The sequence below is a fragment of the Hibiscus syriacus genome, unplaced genomic scaffold, assembly GCF_006381635.1.
Source record: "Hibiscus syriacus cultivar Baekdansim isolate YM2019G1 unplaced genomic scaffold, ASM638163v2 tig00110331_pilon, whole genome shotgun sequence".
Taxonomy (NCBI): Eukaryota; Viridiplantae; Streptophyta; class Magnoliopsida; order Malvales; family Malvaceae; genus Hibiscus; species Hibiscus syriacus.
Window position 1 is genome coordinate 943,576 of NW_024062687.1, and position 19,168 is coordinate 962,743.

Here is a 19,168-nt window from a genome sequence, read left to right on the forward strand (position 1 = left end):
GAAAACAACTTAGAACTGATAAACAGGCCACTAGAAATGTGCCTCCAATGAAACAAAAAACAAGCAGGCATTGGATTTCTCAACAAGGCAACACATGATTCAAAGAGATTTGATCAACAATCATGCTAAACTCCAAAACAATTTCATAAATTCAATAACTTTCCACCCTTTAAAAACCACACTACTAATTATGCTCTATCAATGAAACAATTTTTTTTAATAAAACTTCAACAAAAAGAAAAAGCATCTCAAAATACTTGGATGACAAGCATCATTATAATTTCTCAACAATAACGTGAAGAGAGGAAAAGAAAGACTTCCTCATGGATACTCCAGTTTGAGAGTAGAGACTTGTTCGAAGTCGAAGCCGTAGAGGGATTGAAGCACTCGTTTGATTTTGATCTTGGATGCCGATGGGATGGTTTTGAAAGCTATTTCTTCGATGTTGCTGAAAGAGTTTGGAATCAATAGGTAGATGGAAGGTTCGCGAAGTTTACAACTCGTCTTCCTAATCTACTCCCCATTTTCAACCATTCCTTATTCAGGCAACTCTGGGTTTTTTTTCCCTTGATGAAGCTCAAAGATCAAAACGCCAACTGAAGAGGGTTTTACTACTTCGTGAAGAAACCAATGATCAAGCTTAACATGGAGTTTACTACCTTGTGAAGCTGGAATTGCTTGGATGTAAATCATGAGAGCTCAAGGCATAGTCGTCGGTCAGTGGTAGCAAATTTTACCAGGGTCTGTCTTTGAACTTTTCAGAAACATTACATCATCTGTTTACGAAAACCAAAAACTGAAGATTGTGAGGCGTTTTGGCAGAACGAACGAAACTGCTTTCTTTTTCGGTAGCAGTTTTATCCTGGGCTATGTTTAGTATTAAGGGGCCATTAAGAAAACTTGTTTCATATTTTAAATTTTTTTAATGATTTTATAATAAAAATAAAATTTCAAATTTCCCCACATCTTTGCATTGAGTTATAGACAATAATAATATTATTCATTAACAAAGAGTTATTATTCCACAGCAACAGAGTTGGTCATGAATCCAAAGCAAACGTCAACAAACACAACACTAGAAAAACTCTTGGAAAATGACTCAATTAGCTTCTTCATCCACGGTTCCAATCTAAAACATTACGATCTAACGATGTATACAGAAGCCACTCCAATGCCGAAACTCGATCGTCGTTAGGCATCAAGGGCACTTGCATAATCAATATATATGTAATGCAAATACACTAATCGCTGGGGTAAACAGGCACAGGCAGCGCAATATATATATGATGTATCAAAACCTAAAACAGGGAAATGCTGCTCCCACCACCAGGGGGCTTGCGTACCCCGCCCAGATGATCTCTAGATTCTACCTTCCCCTCGGAAAAGATGTTATTGCCGCTCATTTCTCGCAGTTTTGCCCGGCTCAGGGGTTTTTCGACAGAATCTGAACCGACATCTTGCTTGAAGATATCATTGCCGGTTAGCTCTCGGAATTTTTGGTTATGTATCTTCTTTGCCGTCTTTATAACAGGTTCCCCGCCCAATTGGACACTTTTCTGACCTCCACCAGGCTATAACAATTGCAACAGAAATCAAAGCACTCATATGGAGAGAAATTAGCAGATGAAAATTATAACGTTCATCCTTGTCTCATTTTGTATAAATGTTGAAATTATGGAGTATTATTTTTTGTGATTACGCATGTAATTGAATTTCTAACTAGTTTATAAAAAGGATAATGAGAAGGGATTATGAAACGGAAAAAAGAAATGAACTAACATTTGAAACTTTGAGAGAAGTTGGCACATTGCGTGGAACAGGTTCTTGTTTGGGTTGCGTTGCCAATGAAGGTGGCATAATTTCATGGGAAGGAGCAAAGATATCATGCCCACTGATCTCCTTATACTTGGAACTTGATATTTGTCTTTTATGCTTTGAATCCGACTGTGATCCCAATGTGCCGCTTAACTCCCGCTGCTTGGCTATCTCGGGGACAGAGGTAGGCTTCTTAGCAGGAACACTCCCATGGCCATCACCACCCAATGATATCTGACTCACTGCTTCCTGAAAAATCATATCACCAAATGCTCAACACAATCATGTTCATGGAGATGGTGTTAGCACTTAGCATGATCCAATGGATTACCTGATATACGCGCAAGTGTGATCCACTAGTCGGTTCAGGTGAATCATTTGAACCAAATATGCCGCTACCACTCATCTCTTTCATTTTGTAGCCTGACCATGGCTTCCTGAATTACCAACAGTGAAGCCAAAAAAAAAATCTTATTTTTGAAAAAGGCAAAGGTAAAGCGAGAACAGAAAGGGATGTTACTTCTTCAAGAGAGATTGATCTTCGTCATCAGTAACCTGACCTCCAAACACCACTTTGCTGACTCCATCGGAAGGCTGTTATCCAATACACCATTCTTCAGATAAACAAAAATGTGCATGGAAAACAATCATGCATAAAAACCACCATATGATATAGAAATAAACCTGGTTGGAACGAGCAGAAGAACGGTGCCCGGGGGCGGTGGCGCTGGAGGAGGCAGACACCGGAGCCTCCGCCCAAGTCAGAATATCGGCAGTTGAGTGGCCAGACTTTCGAACCGGTATGCTCTTCTCCATAGTGATATTTTTCTTATTCTATGAGCTCTCAGCAAACAGTGGTCTCACAGTTTAGTGTTTGGATTTTTTTTTTGAAAATATGAGAAAAAAAAAAGTTGAAATTTCTTGAAAGAATATACATAGAACAGCTTTTTATACATAATATATATATATATATATCAACCGATTACCAAACTTTGGTTTTAAATTAAAGATTTATACAAGCGTGATTTTTGGTTTATCTGAAGACTCCATGTGCGGCTGAAACGTACCAATAAGAAAGTGATTAATTTGGTTTGTGTTCCTATGTGATATATCCTTTCTCTAACCCAATGTTGAATGCTTATATGAAAGATCTTCATGCTGGTGACAACAAAATTAATTTTGATAAATTATATTATTATTTTATACTTTTCTAAAAATTAAAAAATTTACTAGTTAAACAATTATATATATATATAGTTAACCTTAAACAAATTTTAACATCAAACCTACTATGAATTGTAAAAAATGATTAATAAATAATTTTTTATTATAAAATAAAAAATAAAGTAATAACAAAAATAACAAAAAGAGGTAATAGAATAAGGAGAAAGATTTTATAGTGTTATTATCTTAATATAAATTATGTAGAATGCTAACCTCTATATTACTTTTAAAGCTTTTCCGAAAGAGTTGGTTTAAATATACCAAATCTTTTACTAAACTTATTATTTTTTTATCATTGTAATTTTTCTATTTTTCTATTAAAGCTTTTTAAATAGATGTAATGATTATGTAATGATTATCTTTTTTTATTTTTTATTAAAAAAAATTCTTTTTTATTATTAAAGTTTTTTATTAAAATATTTTTCATTTATTTCTAGAACATGGTAACAACTGTTCGGATTTATTTTCTACGATCCGTCTGATTTTTCCGTATGTTGTTCGTGTTGGATTTGCGCAACTTTTCACCCTTCGAAACGTTGATCGTAGATCTCAATCTCCATAAAGAGGCCAAAAACCGTTCGGATTTATTTTCTCTGATCCGCCGCTGTCCACCGTACGATCGTCCTGATTTTTTAATATGTTGTTCGTGTTGACCTTGCGCAACTTTTCACCGTTCGAAACGTTGATTGGAGATCCTGATCGCTAGCGAAAATCTGGTAGAATGCAAGACATGTTATTTTCTCTTTTTTCTCTTCAATTCTTCTCTCTCCCGTATGCTCCTCATTGATCTATTTGATTTTTATGATGAATTTTAGTATAATGTAGTTGATGATTTAAAATAATAGGTAGTGGGTTTTTTAGTAGGATTTTATTTAATAGGTAGTGAGATTTATTTATGATGAAATTTAGTGTAGTGGATGATTTAAAATAATAGGTAGTTGGGTTTGACTTGGTAAGTTTAATAGAGTGGGGTTGAATTGGTAGCTTTAGTAGTAATCTTTTCGAAAATTTAATATGAATCTCAACGGACTCATAAATTAATATATATTTAAAAAATAAATAAAATTACCAATTTATAAACTATCATACTCGATAATTATTTTTAAAAAAAATTATAAATATTATCAAATATGGATTCTGATTCAATTTTTGAATTATCGTATGCACCAATCTTATTGGAATGTCATCTAGAATATAAAAATTAAAACTGTCCAACTATGTTTTTAGAAGAAAAATAAATAAATATTATCTAAAATTTAAATTTTTAGTAAAAAGAGTTAAACTAAAAAAATATGGAAATAAATTAAAAAAAAACGTTATGTAGGAGGAAGGTGTCAAAAAGGTGAATCCTTTAGGGCGAGGAATAGAATTCTCATTCCCCGTTTGGTTGGTCGGTAATCTTATTTTCGGTAATCTTTTATTACCAACAATAAATTTTTTTGGATATATTACCAAGATTGTGATTACCCCCTTTCCTTAGGTATTGTTGAATTACCAGTATTTTGGACTAAAATGCCCTTAAAATTTTTCTCTCAAAATTATCCTTCTTCAGTCGTTAAATAATAAAAATTTTACAAAGGTTAAATTACAAATTTATCCTTAAACTATTTTAAATTTATAAAAAAAAAGTCATAATTATAATTTTATATGAAGTTCAGGGGTTAAAATAAAAGTTTACCCTTAAACCTATTTATCTTTTCAATTTTGTAAAAAAAGTATACAAATTTATGAATTTAATTTTTTTTTTAAAAATATATAAATTAATTATAGTAATATTATGGTAGAATTCAACTTGTTAAAAAAACAAATATATAATAAGGATAATTTGGTAAAATATACATTCCAATAATCTTTTATTCTTTTAATCAAACACGGTAATCTTACATTCCTACTAAGCCAACCAAACACAAAATATAACATTCACAGTAATCCTATTCCCTAATAATCTTTTATTCCCACTGGTAATCTTTCCTTCCGTGAACCAAACGCACCCTTAAGGAATTCTTTTAACATGAGTTGAATTCAATTACACAATGCAAAACTCTTTTAATTTTATATTTTCTTAGGATTATTGGATGAGAGAAATTAAAGGATGAGATCAATAGTAGAAAATGAGAAGATATTTACTAAAAAAATAAAAGAATTAATCTCAACTTTTGATTTTTCTCAATCCAATTGTCCTAAAAAAGTGTAAATATAAAATAACTTTACACAATTTAAGTGGATCACCCTTTTTAACATATATAGATGTATAGAATAAGGATTATTCTTCCATGCTCGATGAGTATCGCTATGCATCACTAATGATGAGCACTATTAATTTAATTTTATAAAAATTTAAAATTCTAATGGACTCAACGTATAATTATAAATTAGTTAAAAATTTAAAGGTAAATTAATTAAAATAAAATATTTATTATATTATTTTCCATAATTTTTTTTTGGATAAACTATATCAGTGATCACCTAACTATTGTCTCTTTTCATTTTGTCCACCATTTTTAAAATTTTGTCAATCAGGTCATTAATCTATTTAAATGTATTCAATCAAGTCACTTGCCGTTAACAATTAATGTGAGCGCTGACATGGTAGTTAATTTAAATATTTTATAAAATATTAATACTTTTTTATAATTTATAAATGTGTAATTTTTAAAAAATATTCAATCAAACATTATTGTACTAGCAACGATGTTACTTTTTTAAAAACTTTTGAGTTCAAATAGTTATATATATATATATAGGTGTATGCACATTATTAATAATTAAAAGAAATTATATATAAATACTATCTTATAATCATCTTAAATATTAAAAGAAAATGTATACAAATACTACCTTAGCAACGATGTTACTTTTTTTTAAGAAAATGTGTAGTTTACTTACCCGAAGACGTTCTGATTTTTTTTCTTTTAGTTTTCATAGCATGTTAGGATACGGTGACTTTCATTATCTCATTGAAATACAGTTATTTTCCTTTAAAAACATCGTATATACTTGTCACGACCGTCTTTCGGTTGGGTCCGGAATTGAGCTTTGACTTGAATAAAAACGTTAGAGTCGTCACCGATCATTTTAGAACGATATTTAGGTAGATCGGACACCATCTTACCCGATCCGCGTTTTACCAGAAATGTGTCGGGTTCGAGAGTCGGTTACAGTCAAGGAAGGATTAGCACCCTTGAACTGCCTTTCGGTACCAATTAATTTGTAGTTGTCTTAATTGCGAGAAATTAGAAATTTAAATTAAAATTTAAAAACCCGATTCGAATTACTTACCTTTGGTCGATTAAAAATTCCCCTAAAAAGAGTCAAGAATATTGTCAGATTGTAAATAAAAAACAATAATAAAAAATAATTAATATAATAATAAATAAAATGGATAAATATAGATCAATAAAATAAAAAAAGAAAAATAAATAAATAAAATAAATAAATAAATAAATAAATAAATAAATAAATAAGGCTAAATATTGAAATAAAAAACTGAAAAAATGTTAAAAATAAATATTAAAAAACCGAAATAAATAAATAAATAAATGATCAAAATGCCAAAATTAAAATAGCAGTGGTTAAATCAAAATAAGGAAAAAAGGAAATAGTGGCTAAATTAAAACATGCATAAATTCCAAGGCCATTTTTGAATAAAACATAAATTAGGGGCTAGAATGTAAAAATAATAAAATCGAGATCCAAATTAAAATACTAAAACTTGAATTCAATGGCTAAAATGTAAAAAATATAGCTTACAGGGAATGTGGGTGTAATTTACCCACAAATTAAGAATGCAGAAACTCCTCCCCAAAACGACGTCGCATGAGGGTATTTATACCCCCAAAACTGGCCTTCAAAGGCCATCCCCTCATTTTGCATTTTTCCTTTCTCTCACTAATATAGAGAACAAAGAATTCTCTCTGGCTTCTATCTACAACCCCTCACCGGAGGGAAACCGGCCACCAGGCTGGTCGTCGCCGACCGCCGCTCCATAACTCCCTTAAACCAAATTCGAACCCTGATCACTCTAAATCGAGGCCCCTTGACATAGATCTAAGAAAAAAGCTTCGAGTTTTTTACTTTTTTCGAAAAACCTTTTGCTTCCCCGATGTTCTTTGTGTTTGTGTTTTGCTTGGCTTTTGGGTTTTCTTTTGTGTATTGTGGTTTACTGTTGTGGTTTGTATTTCGCTATTTCTGTTGTGGCTCGATGTTGTGTTTTTTGGTTGATGGGTTCGATGATCGTTTTTGTTGGTCTTGTTGTTCTTGTTGTTGTCTTTCGATCGTTGTTTCACCGGGGTATTTATAACCCTCTCGGTGAAGGTTGTTTCCAGTACCCTCGGGGTTGTTCCCGTTTTGTTCAGGGTGGTCGGTTGTTGCATGTATTTGGGTTTCCATTTTTTGGAATGTGTTTGTTCTGATCGTGCTGCATGTTTGACCGATGATGCGCGATGCTTCTAGCCATTGAGATCGCCTCTGGCCGTTGAGATTGCTTTCTGGCCGTTGGATTGGGTCAGATCTAATGGGTCATATTGATTTGTGCCTTAACCCCCTTTTGCCGTTTGATCTATGTGGCGCGTACTGATATTTTTTAGGGTTCCCAAACCCTAACTTTTACTGGCTGGGTCAAGCCTACCTGATCGGGTTTGCTGGGTCAGGCTTACCCGATTGGGTTTTCCATGGGGCCTTTGCTGGACTCATTATTGGACCTGGACAATAAAAATGAAAATAAAAATAATAAAATTTTAAAAAATAACAATAATAATAATTATTATATATATAAAAATTTTCCAAAAACCTATATAATATATATTTTCAAAAATGTTTTAAAACTATATATTATATATGTTTTCAAAAACTATATTATATATATATTTCAAAATGTTTTTAAAAATTATATATTATATAAGTTTTCAAAATTAAAAAACTATAATATATATATTTCCAAAATATTTTAAAAACTATATAATATATATATTTTCAAAATGCTTTCAAAAACTATATATTATATATATATTTCAAAAATCATTTGCAATATATATATATATATATATATACATATATATATATAATAAAAAAATACTGAAGAAAATGAGTGTTTACACTACTTAAAAAAACGCTATGAAATGGTAAAATATGACATCTCCGATTTATGGCCAAAATTAATGTAATATTTATTGAAACTAAGTAGGAACCAATTAAATTTAAGGAGCATTTTATATATATCTTTCATTTTTGTTTTGGGTCGCCGGAGGAATCAATGCTAATCAAACAACATAAATTGGCTTATTTCACAAGCATAATTTTTTTAAATAATTTTTTATTTAGGCACTCAACTTTCCGAATTTCAGTTACCGACTTCTTAATTGAGTTTTAAATAATATTTATTAGAAGTGACCTTATTAAAAATAAAGTATTTAACATGCAACGTTTGAACTAAATCAGTCAAAGTGATGCATTACTATGAACAAAATTCTTAACTAGGGAGAAAAAAAGGGTGAAGTGGACATGTGAATAACAAGGTTGACAAAAGTGGCACATTTCTTGAGTTTTGTCTAATGTAGATAATCAATGCCAATGGGATACCCATTTCTTTACCAATAAATAGAAAGGATAAAGTGTCAACTCCAATTTCAATGACCAATAGTTGGGACATTTTTATTCTTTAAGACTTAATTTCCTGGGATTAACCTCCTATTTCATTCCCATTCAATTGGAATGAATCAATTAATGCGACCCTTGTGACTCCTTTTTAAGTAGATTAATAACTCTTTCTATACAATCACTTTCTTTTCTATATTTTTACACATAGTTGAATAAAACTTAATCTAATCCAAAAAATTTATTCTTTTGATTTATGAGTTATTTGATTTGAATTATTAAAATTGTTAAAGTTACTCGAATCACCTAGACTTAATGATTTTAAATTTTTATTTTGAATTTAAAAATTTAAATAATTAAATAATCAAATATTAAAGTTATATTTTTTAGTCTTTAGCTTTAACTAATTAATTTGATTATCTTATTATTTGTTAATTAAATTCTTACTTATTTGAATTCTTCTATATTTCAAGTCTATTTTTATCAATATAGACTATTGTTACTTATTGTAAAATCTCTTATTAAATTAGATTAGAAATTAATTGAATATGAACTATGTAGTCATTTAAAAAAACATTTGTATATTTCTTTTTAAAATGATAAGTATATATTTATTTTTTCATATTTTATATAATATATAAATCAAACAAATGAAAAATAAATACAATTATACAAATGTGGAATGAAATACATTTTTAGACTACTTTATTAGAAGTTGTGGAAACAAAGGAAAAATGTGTTGTTTCAAAATGAGAAGTGTAATATTAGTTTAGTGTTAGGGATATGTAATTGAAGAAAGTGGGCTTAAATCCTTCACTAAAAGAATGGATCAAAGTTGATAAAAAGGAATTTGTGCTAGAGGTACTTTGAATTATTGGTTGGGTACATGGTCATGGGATTTAACAGAAGCATGGTACATAAGATAACTCTAAGCAGTGTTGGATATCTCCATTTTGATTTAATTTAAAGGATTTTAAAATTCTTATTAAAATTTCTTATATATGTAAACCACAATTATACGAATTATATGAATTTACAGACATCCAACCTCAAGTAAATTTACACCCATCGAGATAATGATCTATTTTGTGGAAAAAAATCCAACTTTTTTTGGTTAGATCATGATCAATCTTAATTTGTTAGATTTCTTATTGAAATGATTATAAAAATATCCTTTAGTCCATCTTAACATGTAATGTGATTTTTTTTCAAATTTTTTTTCAAAATTTTTTTCTCTTTAGAAGTATCTCAACACCAACGTTAAATACATGCAATAATACATGTCATTATTTATGAGAATAAAATTAATTAAAGAATATTTGTTGAAAATTTTGATGAGCCCACTCATCCACTATAGAGGACCTAGTATATATCACTAATATTACACTAATTCTTTTGATGTTGGTAAGTCTTTTATCCTATAATTTCTTAGTGCACGATAATAATTAGAGGGCAGGGCTGACCATATATTATTCAGACGATAGAACTAATCAATATATAACAACTAGACTATATAATCGACCATATATCATTCAAACGGGACAGTCGATCATCTATAAACACAAGTGCACTAAGAGTTTAAAAACAATTAAGGATTAACAGATAAACTTAAAGAAGAGAACACATTTATCAACACAAAAATACAATTACAATTACACCCTCACTCCACTACTTTTTTTCTCTACCCGTAAGCCCTCTTTCTCTAACATACACTTTTGGCACTCTTTTACCACTTTTAACTCTTATTATAATATAAAATTCACCCCTATTTATATATTTTAATGTTCATTAGATTGTTGACACATGTCAACATATTAATCATTTAACATTACAAATATCTAGATTCTTCAAATAGATAATTCTAGATATAATATTAAATATTACGAATATCTAGATTATTTTACGAATGCTTAATACACTTTCAGGTGCCTAAAATGTATCTCAAATTGACTTTTTGTGCCTAATTTTTTTATTAAAAATAATTGCTTAATGTTTTCTCTATTACATTTTTAGGTGTATACCATTAAAAAAAACTACACACGTGTCACAGTCATATTTTAAAAAAATATTTTTAAAAAATACTTTATTTTCTTAAAAAAAATATATATATATATATATATATATAAATGTGACACGTGTCATTTAATTTTTTTTACGGTTGGAACTTAAAAGTGTAACATAGAAAACATTAAGCATCTATTTTTAAGAAAAAAAATCATTTAGGCACCAAAATCAATTTAAAATATAATTTATGCACCTTTTATTAAACCTTTTATGAATATTTCTAGACATTTATTTTCTATATTACTCTAGAATATTCTTAAGTTATATATCCTAAATTAGATATTTATCTAGAATTGCATTGGATTTCAACAATACTAACTATAAGAAAGCAAAGTGACATGAAATTAAAAATAAAAAGTTATCATTTTATGTTGTTAATTTTTTAAAAATAAATAATTAAAATAAAATTAGAAACAAAACATAATATGATTTTGAAAAAAATAATAGTTGAATGACTCATAAAATAATGGGTGGATAATTAATAGGCAGTTAAAAAATACTAACAAAAAAATAAAAATATAGAGTACAACGACAATTTTAGCGGAATAATATTGACGTCAAAATAATTTGAAATCTACAACTGGTGGAAATTTATTTAAGGATTTAAGGTATTTTCTACAATAGATTAGGAACTCATAACAAAGGGCATGACGAATTTCATCAAATATATTTTTTAATTAAAATTCGTCATGTCCTTGTGACTAAGACGAATTTAAAATATATTTTATAAAAATTGTCATATCCAGATGATAAATTCTAATAAAAAAATTATATTTTATGAAATTGATCATACTCATAATAAGTTTCAAATTACTATAACAAATACCATAAATTTGCAAATAATTTTTCACAAATCGCATTTCTAGTATTCTATTTTCCTACCATAATATTTTTCTAATTTTGCCAAGTAAGCGAATCAACATAATCCCCGAGCTCTGATGAAAATAAGTGTCTCACCCTTGTCCTATCGACAGGAGAAAGTCGATTCTCCCTCCTCACCAAGTCACCATGAATTTAGTTCAGCTCTCACCCCAGCCAGTGTCGTTTAGGCAGAACCCACCCTCTATACCTGTTTTTTTTTTTTTTTTTGAAAAATGGTTACTTTGTATTAGAATTCACAAAGTACACCACCCCTAAGACCTCATTAAAAAACCTTTCTAATCCTAAATAGAGGAAAAAGAGTGAACCTTGGGATGAAAGAAGGTCCAACAAGAACCTTAGAAAACAAGAAACACCAGCCGGGAACAACCCGAAACAGACTACATCGATGTAGCTACACACTACCCCTGAATGAAGTTCACGAAGGAACTACACACATAACAACATACAGACCAAACCCCCACCCTACCACAATCCCCAATCCGAAACAATCTGGAACCAACACAAGCTGATCGAACAAAGAAGCGGCTAAAATGAAACACCGATTAAACAAAGAACTCCAAGCACACGAGCACCCTCTTTCTTGAGACACCAAACTGCACCACCGGACTCTAACAAGGCCAAATTTTTATAAGCCCAATATAATACAAATATAATGAAAACCCTAGTTCTCTTTTGTTTGTGCTGCCACCGCCTATGCTTTGGTGTGGGAGGGAAATTTGAATTTGTTGTCTTGAAAATGACAAGTAATTAATAGTGGGATATTTTTAAGGAGTGTCTTGCCCGTCTAGCTGAGTTGGTAGAATACAAGGTTTTAATGTTATGATCGTGGGATCGAGTTTTACTTAGGACAATTCATAACGGAGATCTTCTACGGAAACTGTTCTTAACCTGACGTTGGGGTCATGACTCTTACTCCAGAATAAGATCAGCTAATATCTTTAAGGAGTATTCATTGGATGTCATGTCATTATCCCTGGCTAATAGGTTGAATTAATCTGCTCCACTGATTGAAGTCAGATCTGGTGGTTGAAAATAAAGATTCAGAAGACCCATTGTGACTGTTCTATTCCCGTCGTCGGCATCACCTTCTTCCGTTTTCTCCGAACATCGTGCATCATTTTTTTTTCACCGAAAAATGCAGAAATTTACTCAGAAATCACCATAAACACAAAAAAACGAGATTAGTTTTAGAATAAAATTTTCGAAAATTGATTCTAACCGATTCAGTTACAACGACTTTCAAGGGGGAAATCACAGACTAATCCTTCTTAATCTATATAAATACCAATGATTTTCGAGAGTAACACACGAAGTAATCAGAAAAAGAAGCAGCAATCATTCAAGGAAATCATCAAGTATTAGCAGCCACAATATTGAGCGTTGAGCAAGGAAATCGAAGTGTGTGGAAAGAATAGGAGGCTTTACCGTCATTGTCGTTGCTGTTAACATCATTTCTGCTCGTCGACGTTCTCTGCTCGTCGTCGTTCTGCCCATCTTCATCGAACGGAGGTATCATCATTTTTTTGGTTTACATGTGACTGTGATTCCATTTTTGGGTTGTTTTTTGAATATGGAAATAAGGAATAGAAAGTGTTGGCATATATTTTTGAGAATGATGTGAAGGGTTGTTTCGTTTATGGCATAAGATTTGATTAAAAACACATATGGAGAATGATCTTTAAGATTTTGAAGATCAAAGAAGGAGAAGTGTTGAAGAACATATGAATGCTTTTGATTGTTGTGCAAGTTAGATCCGAAAAAACAATGTTTGAACGGAACTCGATGTTTTTTTTGAAATATCAAATGAATTTTTTGGGCATAAACAAGTGAAGAACTTGTTCACTTTTTCAAGTTTGATCTAAAATGGCTAAAGAAATAGAATTTGGAGTGTTTGTGATTTTAAAAAAGGAAAAGAAAGGGAGAATGGAGGGGAGAGCACGGCATAGGAAGGAAACAGGATTCACAAAAATGATTTCACGCGTGTTAGGCTTTTGGCATTTTTGTTCTCCTATAATATTTTGAGATAATTACTACATGGGTCATTGTAAATTCATGAATTTGATTACGTGTTCCTCATCTTTTCTTCTTTATGTTTTGGTCACTTCATGTACATTAAACGTTTCCTTGAATTTTCGATTAATACAATTTAGTCCTAATTGAATTCCATTTTTTTTATTAAATGAGTTTAATTATTATATATGATTGCTAACTTTAGAATCCTTTATTTTAGTCACCGATTAAACTTTTAAATAAATCCTTTAGATTTTAACTTCTTTTAGATTAGTTACTAATTAGAACTAGCCATTAAAACCCTTAGACTTTAAGACTTTTAGATTTAGTCACTCTTTAGAACTTGACTTTTAATTAGGTCCTTTAAATTTTAGAATTCCTTTAATTTAGTTCTTAATTTTAACTTATAAGTTTAGAATTAAACTTTAGGTTTAGAACTTCATTAATTAGATCATTAGTATTAATCACTAATTTAGAATAAATTTGATCCTTCTTAGTCTAATTACTTCTAATTTAGTTCAAATACTTTTAAAAAATTTAGAAACTCATTATAAGCACATATTTGAGATTAATTAAAAATATTTATTTGTTTTCTAATATTGAAAAGAGCACTCCAATAATTGGACATTCAATTTTAATATTAGCAAATAAGTAACTATCTTTCAAGTGATCACTTAAAATTAAATTAGGTCCCATTGATCAATGAATAAATATCAACTCATCATTTCTCAATAACTCGATTAATTATTTAATCCATAGTTTTTAGATCTTTATTTCCTTTTATTTTTAAAAAAATTCAAATGACATTCTTTAAAACACTTTTAATTAAAAAATAAGAAATGATTCCATTAACATAACTAATGAGTTACTTTCTTCGTTAATTAAAAATAAATAAATTGTGCCATATTTTCCCCTTATTTTCTAAAAAATGTAGAAAATACCAATATTATTTCAATTAAAACATAAGAAATAATTCCCTTAACATAACTAGGGAGTTATTTTTTTCATTAAGTAGAAATAATAATAGATTTTTTTAGTTTTTTTTTCAAATTTCTTACAAATCGAATAATCTTCTAATATTCCGATTAAAACACAAGAAATAATTCTCTTAACATAACTAGAGAGTTACTTTCTTCTTTAATCAGAAATAATAATTTTTTTCCTAAATTTCCTTTTAAAATATTTAGAGAATAAAATAATTATAAATTCAAATTCTTAAATTTATAATAATAGGGACAACATATAATTGACGATATCGATTTCGGGCGTTGCGAGGGTGACAATCCTTCTCGAGCGTAATCAACTCCCAAAACCATAATCTCTTAAAACACATACCACTCACATATTTTTAAAATTTTTATTAAAATTATTTAGAAAGATATTTTCTCGGGTATTCGACCTACCTAATCTCAAAGGTCAATAGAGATTCTAACCTTTTCCAAATATTTTTCGTCAAATACGTGACCCCAAAAAGCTCCCCGAGTGAAAAATTCATCATGACAGCTTGGAAACTCTGTTGGGACTAGACACAAAATCTCTGGTTTCTCAGTAAGTCAGGCCGAGAAAAATAATTATACTTTGTCCCTAATTAAAATTTAAGAATTATTTTTAATTTTAATTCTTTTATTAACTTTGAATTTTCTCTTATGTTTCTTTTATTTATTTATAAATAGTTGTACTAATGTTTGATTTGAGTATTTTCAAATTTTTAGATTTATGCTGAGATTGTGTGATATTTGGTTAACTTTTTTGGTTTTGTCATTTAGAGGTTTGAGAATTTCTCCACACGTACTTCCGTGCATTTCATAACATGAGTTTTATACCTGAGATGTCCTTTATTAAGTGGGGTGTAAACGACTTCTTCGTGAGAATTTATTCTCCGTGTTAGATCTAGCGATTAGCCTTTGGGGTCTAGAGTAATTATGTCTTCATGAGAATTTATTCCTCGTGTCAGACATAGGGAAACGTATCCCCTGGGAATCGAACTTGATCCGTAAACCTGTAATGAGTGAAGATCGAGGGTCTGACTAGCCCAAGGGGGAGGTAGCAAGGACGATTCGGGTACCTAAATCCTCTAGACTCGAAACCCATCATATAATAAACCATAAATCCACCCGATGCAAAACTATGCCAAAATTTCCCTAAGTACACAAAGGAGAAATCATCTCTACATTTCTTTTTTTAATTTTATTCCTAAATTTGCATGCGAACTGGACATCGTGTGGATTAGGATTTTCCAATATAAATATTGTTATTATTATTGTTTATTTATCCTTACTAACTTGGTTTTATTTATTTTTGTGGTTTTATGGCTATTACTTGCATCATACCATCATTAAACATTAGTATTTGATCTTTGGTCAACTATCAGTTTTGGAAAACTTGAAGTAAATGGAAATAAAGAAAATAAGTTAGATGATCCCTATCTCTAAAGTACGTCAGTGGCAGAGGCTTTGCGACGTCGGGAGGGAGATAGTCTACCTAATGGTTACATTCCGGTTATGCCTGCTTACGCTTCTCCTTCCCTAAAGCAAAATGATATCTCCGATCTCCGAGAGATTTGGCAGAATTTGGGACCATACTTGAAGTAAAAATTTTATCAGTGTTACTGAGATATCTCTTACTTGCTCTTTGTCGAGATGGACGACGATATGTTGAAGGTTTTGATCCAATTCTAGAATCCAGGGTATGTATGCTTCACTTGTAATGGGGAAGATATGGTTCTCACCATTGAAGAGTACATCGGTTTGCTGCATATCGAGAAGGTTTAAGAGACCAAAGTTTATGTTAGGTCCCTTAAGACTTAGTCATTGAAACTAAAGTTGGCCAAAATTGCTAGAGTTCACGAGGATTAGGTATCCACTCGAGTTAGGCACAAGGGTGAAGGAGAAGTCATCTCTTGGATCAATCTTAAGGAGGTACTTCGAGGGCATTTCGACGAGGGAGTTCATTTAGATGTTCTGGCCTTGAGGATTTACGGTATGGTGATTTTCCTAAAAGCTCTGGTTTACATCAAGTTCGTCATAGTCAAGTTATTTTAGGAACTTCTGAGAGGAAAATCCAGCTCGACCATACATATTGAGACATTCGACTCCATAAAATTATGTTAAAAGAAAAAAGGTCTTTAGGGTATGCCAACTTTTTTATGTAGATTCAGTCATTCTAAATATTTTTCGTCAATACGTGACCCCAAAAGCTCCCCGAGTGAAAAATTCATCATGACAGCTTGGAAACTCTGTTGGGACTAGACACAAAATCTCTGGTTTCTCAGTAAGTCAGGCCGAGAAAAATAATTATACTTTGTCCCTAATTAAAATTTAAGAATTATTTTTAATTTTAATTCTTTTATTAACTTTGAATTTTCTCTTATGTTTCTTTTATTTATTTATAAATAGTTGTACTAATGTTTGATTTGAGTATTTTCAAATTTTTAGATTTATGCTGAGATTGTGTGATATTTGGTTAACTTTTTTGGTTTTGTCATTTAGAGGTTTGAGAATTTCTCCACACGTACTTCCGTGCATTTCATAACATGAGTTTTATACCTGAGATGTCCTTTATTAAGTGGGGTGTAAACGACTTCTTCGTGAGAATTTATTCTCCGTGTTAGATCTAGCGATTAGCCTTTGGGGTCTAGAGTAATTATGTCTTCATGAGAATTTATTCCTCGTGTCAGACATAGGGAAACGTATCCCCTGGGAATCGAACTTGATCCGTAAAACCTGTAATGAGTGAAGATCGAGGGTCTGACTAGCCCAAGGGGGAGGTAGCAAGGAAAACCATAAATCCACCGAGCAAACTATGCCAAAATTTCCCTAAGTACACAAAGGAGAAATCTCTACATCTTTTTTTTAATTTTATTCCTAAATTTGCATGCGAACTGGACATCGTGTGGATTAGGATTTCCAATATAAATATTGTATTATTATTGTTTATTTATCCTTACTAACTTGGTTTTATTTATTTTTGTGGTTTTATGGCTATTACTTGCATCATACCATCATTAAACATTAGTATTTGATCTTTGGTCAACTATCAGTTTTGGAAAACTTGAAGTAAATGGAAATAAAGAAAATAAGTTAGATGATCCCTATCTCTAAAGTACGTCAGTGGCAGAGGCTTTGCGACGTCGGGAGGGAGATAGTCTACCTAATGGTTACATTCCGGTTATGCCTGCTTACGCTTCTCCTTCCCTAAAGCAAAATGATATCTCCGATCTCCGAGAGATTTGGCAGAATTTGGGACCATACTTGAAGTAAAAATTTTATCAGTGTTACTGAGATATCTCTTACTTGCTCTTGTCGAGATGGACGACGATATGTTGAAGGTTTTGATCCAATTCTAGAATCCAGGGTATGTATGCTTCACTTGTAATGGGGAAGATATGGTTCTCACCATTGAAGAGTACATCGGTTTGCTGCATATCGAGAAGGTTTAAGAGACCAAAGTTTATGTTAGGTCCCTTAAGACTTAGTCATTGAAACTAAAGTTGGCCAAAATTGCTAGAGTTCACGAGGATTAGGTATCCACTCGAGTTAGGCACAAGGGTGAAGGAGAAGTCATCTCTTGGATCAATCTTAAGGAGGTACTTCGAGGGCATTTCGACGAGGGAGTTCATTTAGATGTTCTGGCCTTGAGGATTTACGGTATGGTGATTTTCCTAAAAGCTCTGGTTTACATCAAGTTCGTCATAGTCAAGTTATTTTAGGAACTTCTGAGAGGAATAAATCCAGCTCGACCATACATATTGAGACATTCGACTCCATAAAATTATGTTAAAAGAAAAATGGAAGTCGTTTCTTAGGGTATGCCCAACTTTTTTATGTGTAGATTCAGAGTCATTTCTAGAAGATCGAAGGTGTGTCCTACCGTCGTTTTAAAACCTATTACTCCCTCGTTGGAAGACTTCTTTAAGCGGAAGTGGCTCGAATGAATCTCAAAAGATGACTAGATAAGGGTATTCAAAAATCTCAGAGAAGAAGATATAGTGTGATAGCCCCCTGGCAGATTCGAAGAGATTTTTTATTCATATGTGGGAAAAGAATTTGGGTAGTTCTGCTCAGACTCTGGGGTAGTATTGGCTATGCTCTATTATCAGTTTCCCGACAGTTTGGCGGATGATAGTTTATCCAGATTATCGTTGGACTTCATACATCATAAGTAGTTTTTTCTGGTGACAACTATAAGAAAGGCCTTAAGGAAGTATCAGAGACATAGAAAGATATTTTTCACACCTAGGCTAAGTTGGCTAAAGACATGATAACTCCCGATTATGATAATTGGAGGCACACTCGAAAGAATGAAAACATCCCCCTAGATCAGAGTGAGGTTGTCCCAATTGAAGAAGTGATTCGAGTGGTTTCATCCCAAGTTGATATCCTTAAAGATAAGTTTAAAGCCGAGAAAGCCACTATAGTTAATAAACTATAAAAATTGAGAAGCACTGAGTATCTGAGTGGCCTCGAGGTTGAGTTCCACGTTGCTTAATTTCAAGTGATGAAGGAAAACAAAGAAGCAGTCGAAACCGAATCGAATAACTAAAGAAATGCTACCAAAATATCTAGAAGAATAGGAGAATGTT

General features: G+C 31.2%; 1 protein-coding gene across 1 annotated transcript; it reads right to left on the reverse strand.

The window, feature by feature from the left end:
- Nucleotides 1-1,298: 1,298 nt before the first annotated feature.
- LOC120119139 lies at nucleotides 1,299-2,631 on the reverse strand. The gene is made up of 5 exons (XM_039139024.1): nucleotides 2,500-2,631; nucleotides 2,336-2,409; nucleotides 2,147-2,252; nucleotides 1,780-2,064; nucleotides 1,299-1,571 (listed from the first exon to the last, which is right to left on the reverse strand). The coding sequence occupies exons 1-5, from the start codon at nucleotides 2,629-2,631 to the stop codon at nucleotides 1,299-1,301; spliced, it is 870 nt and encodes a 289-aa protein (XP_038994955.1).
- Nucleotides 2,632-19,168: the final 16,537 nt, after the last annotated feature.